The sequence below is a fragment of the Syngnathoides biaculeatus genome, chromosome 2, assembly GCF_019802595.1.
Source record: "Syngnathoides biaculeatus isolate LvHL_M chromosome 2, ASM1980259v1, whole genome shotgun sequence".
Taxonomy (NCBI): Eukaryota; Metazoa; Chordata; class Actinopteri; order Syngnathiformes; family Syngnathidae; genus Syngnathoides; species Syngnathoides biaculeatus.
In genome coordinates, this window is record NC_084641.1 from 30,066,366 (window position 1) to 30,084,612 (window position 18,247).

The 18,247-nt window shown below is 45.7% G+C and overlaps 1 protein-coding gene across 1 annotated transcript; it reads right to left on the reverse strand.

Annotated features, from left to right (window-relative positions):
• Positions 1 to 172: 172 nt before the first annotated feature.
• On the reverse strand, positions 173 to 17,098 carry nt5dc2 (5'-nucleotidase domain containing 2). Its single transcript, XM_061846524.1, has 14 exons — positions 16,635 to 17,098; positions 12,939 to 13,123; positions 12,785 to 12,859; positions 12,666 to 12,721; positions 11,058 to 11,151; positions 9,037 to 9,165; positions 5,754 to 5,814; positions 5,588 to 5,690; positions 5,408 to 5,509; positions 4,211 to 4,292; positions 3,998 to 4,084; positions 2,416 to 2,556; positions 2,272 to 2,336; positions 173 to 643 (listed from the first exon to the last, which is right to left on the reverse strand). The coding sequence occupies exons 1-14, from the start codon at positions 16,966 to 16,968 to the stop codon at positions 382 to 384; spliced, it is 1,776 nt and encodes a 591-aa protein (XP_061702508.1). The 5' UTR covers positions 16,969 to 17,098; the 3' UTR covers positions 173 to 381.
• Between the last annotated feature and the right edge of the window lie 1,149 nt (positions 17,099 to 18,247).

The following is an 18,247-nucleotide window of genomic DNA, read 5'->3' on the forward strand; positions in this document are numbered from 1 at the left end:
GGGTTGTCCGAATCTCGCTCGTATCTTGGAAAAGTCAAAAGCGGAAGCACTCACATCTCAAGGCTGCCGCGGTTTTCTTTCCCGTTTCTTGAACGTGTGGCCCCGATACGGCCTCTGTGCTTTCCTCCTTTAAGATAAACGAGACAACAACTTGAACGAGGTAAACGTCGACTTGAGGTGAAAAAGTGAATTTATGCATACACAATTTCATTGAAACAACTAAATAGAAAAAGCTAATTGTGCGGTTTTTTTTGTTTGTTTGTTTGTTTTTGTTTTTAAATGAGATGTCGCTGCCCAAGCAGCGGACTTTTCCTCGGGCAGTTCTAAAATGTACTTCTTTGGCCTAACGGGTCACGACGTGGAGTTTTGCGGCGCCGACGTTCATCGGATTTGGGCCATCTCCTCCAGAAACGGCGTTTTCATGCAGCCCGTGCACAGCTGGTCCATCCAGAGCGGCGCCTCGTGCTGCAGAGGCGTGCGGCGCGGGTAGAACGTGTGCGAGAGGTCGTAGTTCAAGAGGCAACTCAGGGAAGCCATGTACAGGTCGGAGAAGCGGGACAGCCGTCTGGAGAAGTACGTCGGGTTGTGGCACGTTCTGAAGATGCTGCCGAACTGGGGGTTGAACAGGTTCTTTGTCATCACCCTGCAAGGAGGAGAGTCAAAGTTATGCAAAACTGCCGCCATTCCATTGTAGTTTGCCGGCCAATCCGCGAACAAAAGTGGCTTATTTTCAGGCCTACAAGCCGCGACTTTTTTCAACCCTGCGGCTTATGCGGTGATGCGGCTCATTTGTGCATTTTTTTTTTTTTTTTTAAAATCTAACGGCCGCAAGGGGACACTCGAGCGGAAAATGACTTTTCATCGGTATGTTTTTTTTTAACTGGCCCTTTTAGCACTGCGCTAAGATTAGCGTGTAGCTGCCATGTCACAGTGATTTTTACCGGTATGTTGGCTTATTTTCTTAAACACTGTTAGTGCTGTGCTACCGTGTTGCTACTGTGTAGCTGGCGCGGCCATTTATTTTTTAACTGCCCCTGTTAGCACTGCGCTAGCGCTATGCTAGCGTGTTGCTGCCATGTCTCAGTGATTTTTACCAGTATGTTTTTTTTTTTTTTTTACCGGCCCTGTTAGCGGCGCACTAGCATTAGCGCTGCGGTAGCGTGTTTATGCTGTTTTACTACGAGTCTCAGTGATTTAGGTTTTTTTTAAACCGGCTCTGTTAGTGCCGTGCTACCATTTTGCTACTGTGTAGCTGCCGCAGCAGTTTTTTTTTTTTTTTTAAACAGCCATGTTAGCGTTAGCGCGGTGCTAGCGTTAGCACTAGCATTAAACTCTCTGTGTACCATCTTTCTTTGTAAATATCTCGCGTTTCAATGCGGGCATTTGTTGCTTTTACACAGCTACGGCGTATGGATGTACCAAATGGTATTTCCTTTACAAATGTACTCAGTGAGGCCTGTAACCAGGTGCGCTATGTAGGACGGGAATTATGGTCATCCTAACAACTAAAAAAAAAAAAAAAGTTAGTGTTGTTGTGTAACACGGTGGTACCTCGGATTAAGAGCGACCCGACTTGTCCGGTTTTCCAGATACGAGCGGTCGTGTCATGAGCAATGATTCGAGTTACGGCCGCAGCCAATTTCAGAACAAGCGGCATTTTTATTTTTCATAAATAAATAACAGTAAAGAGGCTTCAAGATGTTCATGTCCTAACAGAAGTTTACGTTCAACGAAGAACCCAAAGGAAATTACACAGTCGAGCCAATAAAACTAGCATTGATGCAGTAGTTAGAATATAACATATTTGAACACAAATGGTGGCGCAACACACAATACATTACGACACTTGTCCACCATCAAAAGTGCATGTATGTACCGCCACCTGGTGGCCACGGTGCACATGCCAGTCCACATGAAATCTATTAACTTTGACCTGTTTAATTGATTTATGTTGCGATTATAAGTTTTGTCGTCAAGTACACAACGTGAGAAGATTTTCTCGTGTTTTTTTTTTTTTTTTTGAAGCAAATTAGTTGCATTTGCATTCATTTCAAAGAGGAAACATGATTTGAGACGCAAGCATGTTTACTGATTGAATCAAACTCATAATTCGAAGACGACGCTGACCAGACGAACGCAGTAGAGTTCCCAACGACACATTGGAAATGTTTTCCACGTCCACAGTCACAGCTAGACGGGTTCACCAGGCTCACAAGTAAGAAAACCTTTCAATCTGCGGCCTCTGGAGGGCTTTTGAGTGACGTCACTTACCTGAGTTCTTCGCGCTCCTTCTGCCACTCGTCAAGCACTTGTTTAGAGTCCGGGTCACGGTGAGTCTAGAGGATCAAGAACCAGTCACAAGACAGCCGAGGACAACTTTCGAGGCCCTCGGATCTTTCGAGGACCTGCATTCACCTGCAATCGTTCCATCAGGCCGGTGAGGGCCTGGAGCCACGTGAGGCTGAGAGCGTAGCGTTCCGTGCTCACGACTTTGGTTTCGTGCTCCAGCTCGGGCACGATGGCCGCCGTACGCCAGCCGTGCCGTAGCATCAGGTCCTGAACACAAAAAAGAGAAGAGAATTTGGTCCACATCCCTGAAAGCTACATGATACATAAATGAAAAATCGCCACGGTGGAGCAGCTGGTAAAGTGTTGGCCTCACAGTTTTGAGGACCCGGGTTCCATCCTTGTGAGGATAAGCGGCAAAAAAAAAAAAAAAAAATGGATGGACGGCTAAATCGGAAACGCAAAACAACAAACTAAAGTCCGACCACTGCTACTTTGAGTACATCGTGCAGCAAGCACTGCCCTCTCGTGTTGAGTTTTTGCTTGTTGCTAATGTTCCCGTTCAGCTACGCTTAATCGATTCAACCTTTTGGACATTTCTGTGTTATTTGAAGAAGGACCGCTTCCCTTCCTGGTGCACAATCTGAGGCAGCTTTTGAGGCGTTTGCCGCTATCCGAAAATCTTCAATACTGACCTCAACTCGATGGGAAATTACGCAGCAAAGAGAGAAATTACACATGTATTTACTAGTAAAATAAAGTCTCGGACATGGAAAAGTTTGCTTAGCTTACTGCTAAACACCATCCATCTCTTTTCTTAGCCGCTTATCCTCACGAGGGTCGCGGCGAATGCCGGAGCCTATCCCAGCTGTCAATGGGCAGGAGGCGGGCGGGGTACACCCTGAACTGGTTGCCAGTCAATCGCAGGCCGCACTCACATTCACACCTATGGGCAATTTAGAGTCTCCAATTAATGTTGCGTGTTTTTGGGATGTGGGAGGAAACCGGAGTGGCCACCCGGAGAAAACCCACACAGGCACGGGGAGAAGGTGCAAACTCCGACAGGCGGGGCCAGGATTGAACCCAGGTACTCAGAAGTGTGAGGCAAATGCTTTACCATGCTTTGCCGCCTGCTAAACACCATTAACAATAATATAATTGCTAACGATTAGCATCTATGGTATGTGCAAGTATTATAATATATAAAATAACGGATAATTGAACACCAACGTGGAGCAACACATATAGACGTACAATGTAGCCTGCACTTTATTAAAATCACTTACAGTAGTTGTGAAACTCATCTTGGTTTCCATTTACATGACTTTATTACACTGCCCCCGGTGGCCAGGTCATACACAAAGTAATCATGTTTTTTTTTTTTTTAAACTCATGTATCATGTGCAATTTTACTTCATAAAAAAATATGTATGTGTGTGTGGGGGGGAACAGATTATCAGCAGTTGCATTCATTTCAATTTGGAAAAATAATTTAAAGGGGGGGGGGGAATACAAGACTTGTCATGGAACAAATTTAAACTCATATCTTGAGGCACCACCGAATATGTTTTTGGGCATTATTGTTTAGTAGGTTGCCGTGAGGACTTATTATTATAATCATAATAATATCGTGCTTCGGCTCCATGAAGGTTACGAAAGAAACGCAGTTAGAAAAGCCGCCAACGCGGGAGCACGTCATCGTGACACTCACGGCCAAGTCGCTGTAAAGATGATCCCCAAAGTAAAGAACCTTTGACCCTCGCCAGCCCGTCAACCTGAGAAAGTCAAACAGGTTTCCCTGCAACAACAAGACAAACGCGCCAGCCAGTCGGTCGGTCGGTCGGTCGGTGACTGATGCGAAAACAACACTCGGGGGGCCTCCGCCCCGCCAGATGTCGACGACGCATTATTCATGCGCGCTGACCTGCTTGTAGATGTGGCCTTTGTCCAGACTGCTGATCTTTTCCCAGCGAAGGTCTCCGTTGCCATCCAGACGTCGGAAGGGTCTGCGGCGCACGGTTGGAAAATTCAAATCCGTGCCACACAAGGTAAACGAATAACGTAGCGTAATTCCCGGCCGACACCCGGTTACAAGCCTCACCGAGTACATTTGGAAAGGAAATACCATTTGGTACATACATACGCCGCACTTGCGTAAAAGCTGTAAGTGCCCAGAAAGAGAGTTGACCCTAACGCTAGCACCGCGCTAAAAAGGCCGGTTAAAATAAAACTTACCGGGAAATATCACTGAGACACGCCAGTAACACAGCAGCGCAAACAAGGCCGATAAAAGTCACTTCCTCGGCACCTATATCCCACCGGTCTCATTTTCCACTTGAGCGCCCCCTTGCGGCAGTTAGAAAAAAAATGCACAAATTAGCCGCATCACCGCACAAAGCGCAGTGTTGAAAGTGTGTGGAAAAACGTGGCGCCTTGCTAGCGCCATTGCCGCACTTAAGATAACAGAGCTGGCTAAAATAAAACTTACTGGTAAATATCACTGAGACACGCCAGTAACGCAGAAGCAACACGCTGGCGCAGCGCTAACGCGGCCCTGACGCAGGCCCAACGCAAACAAGGCCGATAAAAGTCACTTCCTCGGCACCTATATCCCACCGGTCTCATTCTTACCTTTTCCACTTGAGCGCCCCCTTGCGACAGTTAGAAAAAAAAATGCACAAATTAGCCGCATCACCGCACAAAGCGCAGTGTTGAAAGTGTGTGGAAAAACGTTGCGCCTTGCTAGCGCCATTGCCGCGCTTAAGATAACAGAGCTGGCTAAAATAAAACTTACCGGTAAATATCACTGAGACACGCCAGTAACGCAGAAGCAACACGCTGGCGCAGCGCCAACAGGGCCAATAAAAGTCACTTGCTCGGCACATGTATTCCACCGGTCTCATTCTTACCTTTTCCGCCGATCGCCGCGTTACGCCTCCTCCCCGATATTACAAGTCCAATTGTATCGCAACTCGACTGAATTAAGCATGCACAGAAACTCAGGTGGACGTAGCTGTTGATTTTTGCGACAATACCCCCACCCCCCCCCCCCCCCCACGAAATCTTTACGAGTGGCTCGGTGGTTTCGGACCACTGCGCCGCCGGACACGTTCGTACGTACTTGACGCAGTCGGTGAAGAAGTGGGGCTTGTCCGCCTGCACGATGATGACGTCGAAGAAGTCTCTCCAGTCTTTCCCCACCATGTACGTCATGCCTTTGTCCCTGGGAGACAAAGCGGCGCTCGGTGAACATTCGGGAGGCCCGAAAGCGGAGACACAAAACAAAAAAAAAAACGCTCACACGAAGCTGAAGGGACTGTTGGTGATGAGGAAAAGTTTCTTTCCGCGACTGACGAGTTGGTGCAAAACGGCATCCGTCTCCTCTCCTCTCAGAATGAACTTGTCTAGGCGCAAAGAAGACGACTCGCACACAATCGCTTGCGTCGTCCGGACTGGGAAACTCTTACCGAGATCTTGCATGACCCACTTGTACATGAAGCCTTTGAGGTGGACCATCCCGATCGCTTCCTGAAAGCGGCGAGGAGAAAAATGTTCATTAGGTCGGTCGCGGCTGGTAAAGCTTGGAAAAAGTTGCCTTTCCGTGCAAGTCGGAAACCCTCGCCGGTCCCGGCCACGAGTTGGGATTGTTGGAAAGTACAGATTCCCTCTCGCTCGCAGCAGAGGCCAAAGGTCGGTCTGGAACAGGAGCTGCAGAAGGCCCGGACTGCGACCGCTGAGGCCATGCGGTGGCGGCCCGCAGAAATGAATCCGGTATAATATGCCTGTGATTAGTGTCTACCATCCATTTTCTTTGCCGCTTATCCTCACAAGGGTTGCGGGGAGTGCTGGAGCCAATCCCAGCTGTCAACGGGCGGGGTAATAAATAAATTGAAGCCTCTTTTTTTTTTAGAAGAACGGTTTCGCCGTTTCTTCACCACATCTGTCAACCGTCGAGACCTTCAAGTTCTTGGGAATTACAGCCTCAGAGGACCTGAAGCGGGAGACAAACATCAACTCCATCCTAAAAAAAAAAAAAAGCCCAGCATTGATGTACTTCTTCTTGCGGCCGGCCTGTCACAAGAGCTGCTCAGACAGTTCTACACGCCGCTCATCCAATCAGTACCGCGTACCTCCATCACAGTCTGGTTTGGGGCCGCCACAAAAGAGGACAAACTCCGACTGCAACGGACAATCAAAACCGCTGAACTGATTGTCGGCGCCATCCTACCCACCACTCGAACTCGGTCCAGAACGGGCAGGATCCTTTTCGACCCTCCACCAGCTTTTTCCAGCTCCTTCCGTCAGGTAAGCGGTACAAGACAAAACTAGCAGTGCCCCCCCCCCCCCCAGCTTGTAATTAAGTCATGAAATCACAGGTGTCAAACTCGAGGCCCGGGGGCCAGATCTGGACCGCCGCACGATTTTATGTGGGCCGTGAAGCCAAATCGACTTGAATAAAAATCGGGACCAATTTCAATTTCAAATCGTCGTGTATCATAAATGGAAAAGTTGAGTTGCATTTTTGTGTTACCAAACATGAATTGTTGGGAAAGAAAAACATTACCCCCGATTAAGGATTCCAAAACGAGTTCATAAATTGATGATGTAAACATGACGAGCCAATTCAATATTTTTGCTTCACGGTCGTAACGGCCCTCTGAGGGAAACCAGAACTCCAATGCGGCCGGCGAGAAAAATGAGTTTGACACCCCTGCATGAAATTCTTGCTCAACGGAGCTGCTATTTCCTGCCTGTTGGGACACGCCCCCTCACGTCCTGCTCCTCCAATCAGTAGCAGTCATCCATTCCGTAGACTATCGCACGATTGTTGACTTGAAACTGCTCCCTTTGCACAATTTCTCATTGTACTGGACTAGAACAATGAACTGCAGATGGGTAAGGGCACGCCGTGTCATCTTAAGATAATGTGGGGGCTTTGACGCACTCTTCACTGTTTTAAATGCGAGAAGATTCCGCATCTCGCACAAGTGTGACTCGCGTGAACGTTAAAATGTTCCCTGTTAATCGGAGCGCGATTGTTCTTTGTTCTTCTTCTCCGTACTCAACGTGAATGTCGCAGACAAATTCCTCGTGTGCTGTTACGTACTCGGCCACTCGATCTGATTCTGAACTGGTTTTTGCCGGAGAAGCGAGGCGCTATGCTAGCCATGTCACAGTGATTTTTAACGTTATTTTGTTTTGTTTTTGTTAGTGCCACGTTAGCGTGTTTCTGCTGATTTACTGCCAAGTTTCAGTGATTTAGGTCTGCTTTTCCGGCTCTGTTAGTGCTGTGCTACTGTGTTGCAGGCGCTTTTTTTTTTTTTTTTTTTTAAAACTGGCCTTGTTAGCACTGCGCTAGCGTGTTGCTGCCGTGTCACAGGGATTTTTACCGGTATGTTTTCTTTTTTTAACCGGCCGTGTTAGTGCTGTGCTACCGTGTTGCTACCGTAGCCATTTTTTATTAAGCCGGTATTTTTTTTTCCTTTTTTAAGTGGCCCTGTGAGCACTGCGCTAGCGAGTTGCTGCTATGTCACAGTGATTTTTACCGGCATGTTTTCTTTTTTTAAACCGGCCCTGTTAGTGCTGTGCTACCGTGTTCCTACCGCGGCCATTTTTTATTAAACCGGTATATAGGTGTGTGTGTGTGTGTGTATATATATATATATATATATATATATATATATATAATCTTTTACAAGTGGCCCTGTTAGCACTGCACTAGCATTAGCGCTATGCTAGCGTGTTGCTGCCATATCACAGTGATTTTTAACCGTTATGTTTTTTTTTTTTAAACCGGCCCTGTTAGTGCCACATTAGCATGTTTCTGCTCTTTTACTGCCGCGTGTCAGTGATTTAGGTAATTTTTTTTTTCCCCTCAACGGGCTCTGTTAGGTGCTGTGCTACTGTAGCTGCCGTGGCCATTTTTTTTTTTTTTTTTTTTTTAACCAGTATGTTTTTTTTTTCTAACTGGCCCTGTTATTGGTGCGCTAGCGTTAGCGCTATGCTAGCATGTTGCTGCCACGTCACAGTGATTTTTACCAGTATGTCGTCTTTTTTTTTTTTTTTTCCCAAACCACCCCTGTTCGTGCTACTGTCTTGTTGCTATGTTAAGATAAGATATTAAAACTGTGTGTACCTTTTTTTTTTTTTTTTTTTAAGATCTGTGGTCCGGCCCTGTTAGCGCTGCGCTAACGTGTTACTGCCATGTTTCAGTGATTTTTACCGGTATGTTTTTATTTAATGGGCACTGTTAGCATGGCGGCGCTAGCGTTAGTCTTTCTTTGTAAATATCTCGCGTTTCAATGCGGACACTTGCGGCTTTTACACAGGTGCGGCGTTTTCTATGTACCAAATGGTATTTCCTTTACAAAATGTACTGGGTGAGGTTTATAAGCCGGTGCACTGTGTAGGCCGGAAATGACGGTACATCTACAAAAATGTAAGGGGACTACAGTATTCACTTTTATTGCTGTATAATTTATAATTGAATCAAATGTGGGTCTGATACGCACTCAAGCTGCTCAATGGTGATTATTGAGTAGCAACAAGGACAAAGGTTTGAAACCGCAAGTGACAAAATAATCCCCCCGCACATCTTGGTTCAGGCACACTTTCTGATCAATAGTTTGCCTAAAAGTACAATTGATTCAGTTAAAAGCAAACGTGCGTTTTTCTTTACATCTGCACAGCTAAGCCCGTCACGTATCGAGACCATTTCGGCGCAATTCACAGCCGTTTATGAATACTGACCGAGACGTCTTTGGAGAGGTGAACTGGATCATAATCGATGTCGTTGGTGATGAAAAAATCGTTTGCCACGGCCAAGAGGGTCATCTCGGGGATGGAGAAGATGTCCATGAACTGCTTCACCTTGGGGCCCTGCGACAAAGCACAACACCACGCAAAAGCTTTCAAGATCCCCCGACGAGATTCGATTCTGACGTTGCGCGGCAAACCGGGCGGGCCGGGCTGACGACTGTTTCGGTGAGGTGGATTTTTAAAAAAAAAAAAAAAAAGGATTAAAAAGGTGGAGAGGCTCCAAAAGGATTCGCATTCCAAACATCCCGCGAACGAGCCAACGGGACAAATAAAGCGTTGCAACGTCCAACAGATGAAGACGTCTTTTGGGGGGGGAATCATGCAGACATATGCTTTAGATTCCTGCTGCTTGACGATAATGCAAAGCAGATTGTCAAATACGGTACAACAAAAATCGCTTATGTAAGCATACGACATGGACAGCTGGATATTTAGTTATCAATCTATTTAATCATCGCCACGTCTGAGTTTGGGATTTTGACGTTGAAAGGATTTGAGATTACATTCATCTGTTCTCCCCCCCCTCAAAAAAAAAAAAAAAAAAAAACATTGCACTATGTTTTAGAATAATATACAGTAACGGTCTAATTAAATTGAATCTATAATTCATCCATTCGGATTTATATGGAGCCAATTCAAACTCCTCAGTAAGAGTAGTTGCTCTATGCAGATGATAAAGAATATATCAATGGCATCGGGGCTGAAACCGCCTCCCTCTGAATTTGGCTGGTTAGATATTTTTTTCACTAACCAGCATTACTGTAAATTACACAGTACATCTACAGTATGTAAATTATTTACCTTTATTAAATGTTAAAATTTGATGATGGAATGTTAATGGCTATAAAAACTTGCCAATTTTTCCTCACTTTCTTGAAAAGTGATGGTTTTGGAGATGCACAAATTCTGCCTGACGTCAGTGAGATACATCTGAAGCGATAGTGTCTGTCTACATGTGTTGCTGCACTGCATTTGTAGTTCAAAAGTCCCATATTTTCTAGTAGTTATTTACCTTTATTAAATGTTAATGGCAATACAAATGTGCCAATTTTTCTAGGTTTTAAGTGATTGTTTTGGAGATACACAAATTCTGCCCGACGTCAGCGAGATACATACTGTCTGTCTACATGTGTTGCTGCACTGCATTTTTAGTTCAAAAGTGCCATATTTTCTAGTAGTTGATTTGTGATATTGGCACTATGGTGCTCGACTAAATAGGTTCGGGTTAGGTTTTATGACTTAAAAAATATCGACCAGACGTTTTCCGCCAAGAGGCCTCAATTCGGCTCATTCGAATTTCTCAAACTCATCCACATCACTAGCAAAGATCTCCGCCTACCTCTGCGCTCCCAAGCGGGTCTTCAAAGGGAGGCAACCAATCAGCGGAAAGGGGGCTGTCTTTGCCAAATATGGACAAAGCGAACACAAAACTGGGTCAAACACAAGTAGCTGTCGAAGCGCCACCTTTCGGGACGTTGATGAAATGATGAAATTGGAACTTTAAGACCAATGAGGGTTCGGGCCAAGTCTAAAGAGGCAAAATACAGCAACTCTAAAGTGATGCAACAGTTTATTATATATTATTTATACATTTTATTTTGCAAGGGATGCTGTAGATGTTATTCAATAGCCTGCGGCGATGGTGTTTCCCATTTCGTGCTAGCATTAAGCTAGCTGACTATATGCTACGTGCTTGTTTTGAAAACATGTAATTCTCATTTTTTGCGTTTCGCTTGACGTGAAATTTTAACTGGAGCGGCATTAAAGGGTTTGAAACCGCTTTCGGTTCCAATGTACAAAACGGCCACTTGTTGTAAAATGAGTTCGCTGCCACCGCGCGGCACTTGCGTCTCAAATTTTTGCTCTCAAGTCAGAGGCAAAACTCAAGCAAACGACATCTGGCATCTGCAGACGTCGGGTCACTCATCTCTCAAGGAATGTTGCATTCTAACCTTTCCATAGAATCCGCTATCCTGCTGCAGCGGGACATGGTAAGTTCCCCCGTAGAGCTTGAGGACCTCCTCGTCTGGAACTGGCTTGAGACCCCTGACAATAAACGGGAACATTGAAAACACCACCTTTGAAGTTCTTGCAAGTACCGTAACTCCCGCCGACAGAGCGCACCTGGTCACAAGCCTCACCGAGTACATTTGTCAAGGAAATACCATTGGGTACATACATACGCCGGAGCCGCAAGTGCCCACATTGAAACAAGAGATATTTACAAAGAAAGACGGTACACAGAATAAAATCTACCGGTAAATATCACTGAGACACACCAGCAACACGCTACGACAGCGGTAATGCTAGCGCAGCGCTAACAGGGCCGGAAAAAGTCACTTCCTTGGCACCTATATTCCACCGGTCTCATTCTTGCCTTTTCCGCTCGAGTGCCCCCTTGCGGCAGTTAGAAAAAAAAAAAAAAAATGCACAAATTAGCCGCATCACCGCATAAACCGCAGGGTTGAAGGCCAGTCGGAGCCGCTTTATGGCCTTGGCGCCTCCATCAGCGGTGGAACTGTATAACGGACCTTCCGCTACACGCTTTGTCAACAACAGATACACTCTGGAGATGACGTGTTGGATCTCACAAAACCGGCTGTGAACCGCATTCGGGGACTGGAAAAACTTCATCAGCCGAAAATTTAGTCAACTGATGAGCCACATTTTAGCGGACATTTTTAAAACACTGCTCCAATGTCATTTGGGAAGCCACGTGCACAGTCAGCGTATACCGTAATTTCCAGGCTATAACCCCTGTTTGCACTGCGCTAGAGTTAGCGCTATGCTCGTGTTTTGCTGCCGTGTCACAGTGAATTTTTCTTTTTAACCGACCCCGTTAGTGCTGTGCTACTGTGTTGCTACTGTGTAGCTGTTGCGGCCATTTTGAAAAAAATTTAAACCGGTATTTTGTTTTCTTTTTTAAGTGGCCCTGTTAGCACTGTGCTAGCATTAATGCTGTGCTAGCGTGTTGCTGCGATGTCACAGTGCTTTTTACCGGAATGTTTTTTTTTTTTTTTTTTTTTTTTTTTTTTTTTTTTTTTAAACCGGCCCTGTTATTGCTGTGCTACCATGTTGCTCCTGTGTAGCTGCCGCGGCCATTTTTTTTTCCATTTATTTTTTTTATTTTTTAAGTGGCCCTGTTTGCACTGCGCTACCATTAACGCTGTGCTAATGTGTTGCTGCTATGTCACAGTGATTTTTACCGGTATGCTTTTTTTTTTTTTTTTTTTTTTAACCGACCCTGTTAGTGCTGTGGTAGCGTGTTGCTATCGTGTAGCTGCCCCGGCCATTTTTAATTTTTTTTTTTTTTAAACTGGTATTTTTTTTTCTTTTTTTAAGTGGCCCTGTTAGCACTCCGCTAGCATTAACGGTGCGCTAGCGTGTTGCTGCTATGTCAGTGATTTTTACCAATATGTTGTCTTTTTTTTTTTTTAACCGACCCTGTGAGCGCTGTCCTACAGTGTTGCTACTGTGTAGCTGCGGTGGAATACATGTGCCGAGGAAGTGACTTTTTCCGGCCCTGTTAAAGCCTGCAAATATCATCAATAATTTCTCACCTGTAAACCGTTCCTGATTGAATGTAATGGAAGGCGTCGATCTTCATCAGGAGACCCTAAAGGGGAGACGACGTTGAATCTAAAGATGCTGCGACAAGGAAAAGTTGAAAACGATTTACCTTTTGGATATCATAATGCAGCCCCCGAGCTGCAAAGTTGGGGATATAATCGTAGTTGAGGATTCCTTCGGGATACTGCAAAGGAGGAGGAGGTCATAACCGAAATATGAGGCTGCGTCGGCAAAAAGGAAAATCTCCGCGGCCGGGCGCCAACCTTGAAGTGCTCGACGAGAAAGTCCCTGGCGGTGTTGTAAATCATCGTGTTGAGCGCGTTGGAATACAAAGCCAGCGTGTAGTCGTAGTCGAAGCCGTAGATGTCCACTTCGGCCAGGCTCACCTCGTTGTTGGCGTAGACGGCCGCCGAGTTGAGGGACTTGCACGCGCCGGGCGGGATCAGCTCTGACCAGGGGGAGGAAAACGGACCGTGACCGTCACTAGAACGGGCGCCAGCGGAACATTTTGGACCTTTTTGGGGATTTGGCCCTGAGCCTGTCACATTTGGGCCGACTGAAAACATTTCCGGTAAGCTCCCGCAGCCAGTTTGGAAGGATTTCAAACTAGAAAACTTTCCACTGGACTTAAGGGAAATGAGGCTCATATAACAGAAAGATATCATATTCAAGCACGAATATGCATTTTTTTTTCCCCTTTTTTCCAAAGCAGACATCCGTGCAAAAATAGATTTCTCTCCGCGACCACGTGCAGCGCTCGACTCGTTCGCGTCTCTGCACACTGCTCGTAATGCAAACTTCAAGCAAAATATTGAACTTTTGCGCACTCGTGACAAGGCGGCGCCGGATTTCCTTGACATGTGGTTGCTTTCGTCAGGATAAATATGAAATATGTTTTGCCCGACTATATTTAAGTTCCCTTTAAAATAGCTAGCCTTCAATTTTGAAAATGTCTGGTCCATTTTTTATTATCAAATATTGCGTTGATTAGCCTAACAATTATTAAAGTAGTTAGATGGAAAAAAAAATACATATTTTTTGCATTGTTTATGATATGTAAAAGTGAGGGCCAGGGTATTATTTTTTTGTCTACTTGGGTTGGCAGAACCGCTCGCTCTGCTGTAGTATCTGTGACTTATGGCTGTGTGCAGCTTCAAAAAGCTAGCCTGGGGGGTGACGCGGGCATCAGTAAACAATTGCGCGTCGGACCTGAAAAACCGGCCAAGTCGTTTGTGTGGCGGATTTGCGCGCGTCACTGAAGTTGCACCGGCAGCGGTTTCTGACCACTTGCAATCCATCGAGACGGCAGTTCGTTAGCAATGAGCCAAGACCATTAAGTGACGTTTTCAACTTTGTGAGGATCAAATGATTGAAGTCAATCAAATCTTTGTTACAGCCATAAATCCCCATCTTTGAAAATTGCCAGAATCGTGCACCCCGACTCCGTATTCGAACGCGCGGACGTGTGCACATCGAAGACTGAAGAAACGCAAGCAGAAAAACGGCAGCGGACTGAAAAGAAAACGTTTTGACAACACAAAAATGTCGAAACAGGAAGCCAAAGTCGGTACGCAGAGGACCCGAGCCGACTTCGATTTTGAGAGCCTGGCAAAAAATCTCGGGAAGTTGCGTGATGTGCACTTCCCGACCGATTTCATTTCATTTCATTTTTTGCGTCGCCCAGCTCAACGTAGACAACGACGGCGTGTCGTCGCGCTTGTAGCGACAAAACCCTTCAGTGCGGCTTTCGATCGCGCTGTTGTATTTGCACAGTAAGACAGATCAAATCAAGAGTGTACACGCGGGCCCTGAGTGATTTGATAGCGTGGCTGGGGGTGGGGGGGCAGGGGGGGTTCGAACAGCTGGACTTGCCCCCACTGCACGAAACATATATTTACATCATCATTGTTATTGTCTTCGTTGGTTGATTTACTGGAGGTCTTTTCAAATTCAACACGCGAGTAGAACAACTGTCGCACGACTAACATTTACGCCCCCCCCCCACCAAAATAAAAAAAAAAAAAAACAGTTGTGCAGACTTCCAGCAAAATTTTCCCACACTAGGACAACTACCGTACGTTACTAATGAGTCCAAACGCCTTGGTTTTGTCATACAAGTGTCCAAAAGGTGGCGCTTTGACAGCTACTTGCGTTTGACCCAGTTTTGTATTCGCTTTGTCCATATTTGGCGAAGACCGCCCACTTTCCTCTGATTGGTTGCCTTCCTTAGAAGGACTCACTTGGGAGCGCAGAGGTAGGCGGAGATCTTCGCTAGCGACGTCGATGACCTTGAGAAATTCGAATTGAGGCCTCTTGGCAAAAAACGTCTGTTCGGTTTTGATTCATATTTCACATTTACTCGAGCACCATAGTGCCAATATCACAAACCAACTACTAGAAAATATGGGACTTTTGAACTACAAATGCAGTGCAGCAACACATGTAGACAGACACTATATCTCTTCAGATGTATCTCACTGACGTCAGGCAGAATTTGTGTATCTCCAAAACCATCACTTTTCAAGAAACTTGGAAAAATTGGCAAGTTTTTATAGCCATTAACATTCCATCATCAAATTTTAACATTTAATAAAGGTAAATAATTTACATACTGTAAATGTACTGTGTAATTTACAGTAATGCTGGTTAGTGAAAAAATATCTAACTAGCCAAATTCAGAGGGAGGCGGTTTCAGCCCCGATGCCATTGATATATTCTTTATCATCTGCATAGAGCAACTACTCTTACTGAGGAGTTTGAATTGGCTCCATATAAATCCGAATGGATGAATTATAGATTCAATTTAATTAGACCGTTACTGTATATTATTCTAAAACATAGTGCAATGTTTTTTTTTTTTTTTTTTTGAGGGGGGGGGGGGAGAACAGATGAATGTAATCTCAAATCCTTTCAACGTCAAAATCCCAAACTCAGACGTGGCGATGATTAAATAGATTCATAAGTAAATATCCAGCCGTCCATGTCGGCTGCTTACATAAGCGATTGTGTCGCATTTGACAATCTAACGGGACAAGCCGAAAGGAAAAGAAGAAGACTGCATGTTAGCTAGTACAAATTGATGCCACGAGTTGTTCCAGTAATATGCACTTGTCAACAGTTTTTGCCTCACTAGTAACGTGGAGTTGTCTTACTAGATTGCCAAATTGCTCCTCTAGTAGTATTCAGAAATATCCTAGTGAAACAGATACTAGTGCATGAATTCATGCTCAAGATGTTTGCGCATTTACTCACTAGCCTGAAAATACACCTTGGCGGATAACCTTACTTGTAAGACACAATCGTGCTACTAGTGCGGCGAACTGCCTGACGAGTAAGGAGAAAGCGTGTACTAGTACTATGATGGATTTCAAGGGTATTGAACGCCTTTCAATCCACTAGTGAGCACTTTGTCCTTACTCGTGACACAGTTGAGTGCACAAGTAACCCGTACGTGCCTTCCTTTCTTGCACAAAATTAAGACAAATCCTGTGCATCTAAACTAGTGAAGTAAACGTGTGCACAACTTTTCATTTAGGCATTTCACGATTGTTATTATTAGCACGTTTTTCGTCGACTAGCACACACAAGTCACGTGTCATTTTCCTGCCAGTATGCCAAAGTTGTGCAGCTCGTGCGCACAAATTTCATAGCCCTGGTAAAATGTTGCTAATAAGACGGGTAAGCGTGCTATATTATAGAATAATTAGTTTTACTAGTATTATCAAGCTATGAAGACGACTTTCCAAAACTAGCAGAGAATCCGATCTTTTTTTTTTTTTTTTTTTTTTTGGCGAGACAAACAAACGCTTCTGCTTTTAGGCTTCACTCGGCGGTCAACAACAACAACAACGCCGCCGCCGCCGCCGCCGCCAAGACACCAAAACGGGCGAAGGTTATTTCCAGAGATGAGCCACAAAGAACCGGAATGATGCCAACCAGTTTTTGTCCATTCTACCAACCGTGAACGAGCCGTCTCAGGTCGGAGTAGCGAGCCCACATGTAGGATTTCTGGTCCACGACGGGTGCGGCGGCGGCGGCGGCGGCGGTGGACGTGGACGCCCGTCTCCTCGCGCCCGCCGGCTCGTCGGCCCCGAGGATCGGCTCGCCGCGGGGCTGCGCGTCGCCGACGCTCGCCCCCCCGGAGGAGCCCGAGCAACTCCTTCGTTCTTTTGTCCCGTCGTGGCCGCGTAAGGTGACGCAGCAGGCGGCGGCGTTCACATTCGGGACTCGTGGTCGGCTCCCTCCGCTCCGGAGGGTGCGGGTCAGCGACGTCGCCGCGAGTTTCAGCGACATTGCGATACTGTTTTAAAAAAAAAAAACACACACACACATACAAAACAACAAACAATGGCTTCTTAAGCCGATTGCGCGAGAGTATCAACAAGCTGCAAAAGTCACGCACCCTTCACTGCGTCCCCTGCGAGGCGAACCCGCCCCTTAAATGCAAAACGGGGCGGGGCCTCTGTCGGAGCAGCCAATGAGCGATGTTCACCCGCAAACCGGAGTAACCGAATTACAAATACTTGTATTGGTCTGGTCTCGAGTAGATATTCCAGATGCGCTATCTGTACTTGACGCGGCATCCACTTTCGGAAGACTACATTTGAAAACTGATAACGCTGCTTTCTTCTCCTTTGTCAAAATAACCTCGTTATTGTTCACAACATAACTTGTGTTTGTAAGAAGCCCCGGGTTTACCAGATTACTATATTTTAATGTTGGAAATATTGTAGTACTCTGCGAAGCAAATTTTTTACCACTCATGAAAAGGTCAAGTGTCATGTAGCATTATTCACTTCAATGTCCATACGAAAAGAGAAATGTGAGCGGAGAGCGCGCCATCCATGCGCAAAGTTGCGGAAGTCTCATTCGACATCCAAGTGGGCGTCATATTGCCTGCGTCGTCTGCCCGTGATGTCACAACGCGACATTTGCCGTTGAAAACACGCTGTGCCGCCTACTATGGGACACGGAAGCGAAGAGTACATCTCACAATCGAGTGAAGTGGCCGGGGCAATATTACCCTATCGTTTACAGCCATGTTTAGATGATATGCGGATCACTTCTAACTAACAACACACTCCCAGACGGTATGTATGAGCCAGCCCGTCCGAAGCCGTGCTCGGCGCCGACAGGTACATCGACTTCTGAGAAGATTACGCCCCTTTTTTTTGTAGCTGTACACACACCTAGCTGTCATTTGGAACCCGCGAAGCTCTCGCCCTTTACACCTGTGCAATCCATTTTACACGACGAACCGGGTCTATTTGAAAAGTGTGAAGAACGAATCCATCTTCCCGAGTGTTCCAACAATATCCGGCAATACAACGAGCCGGCATTTTGGCTAACACGAAGGAACAAAGAGCTACCTTCCTGCAAGTAAAACTAGTAGTAGAGTGGGCGTCTGCTACTAACGTCACTTCCTGCTTCTTCCCCCCGAGAGGATTTTCATGGCGGGAGTGACAAAAAGCACAAAATCAAACAAAACAAAAGCGTCAAAATCATGTTGTGTGGTGAAAAAAACGCATGGGTCCATTCCGGCTGCCATTTTTTCATTAATAACATACTCAAA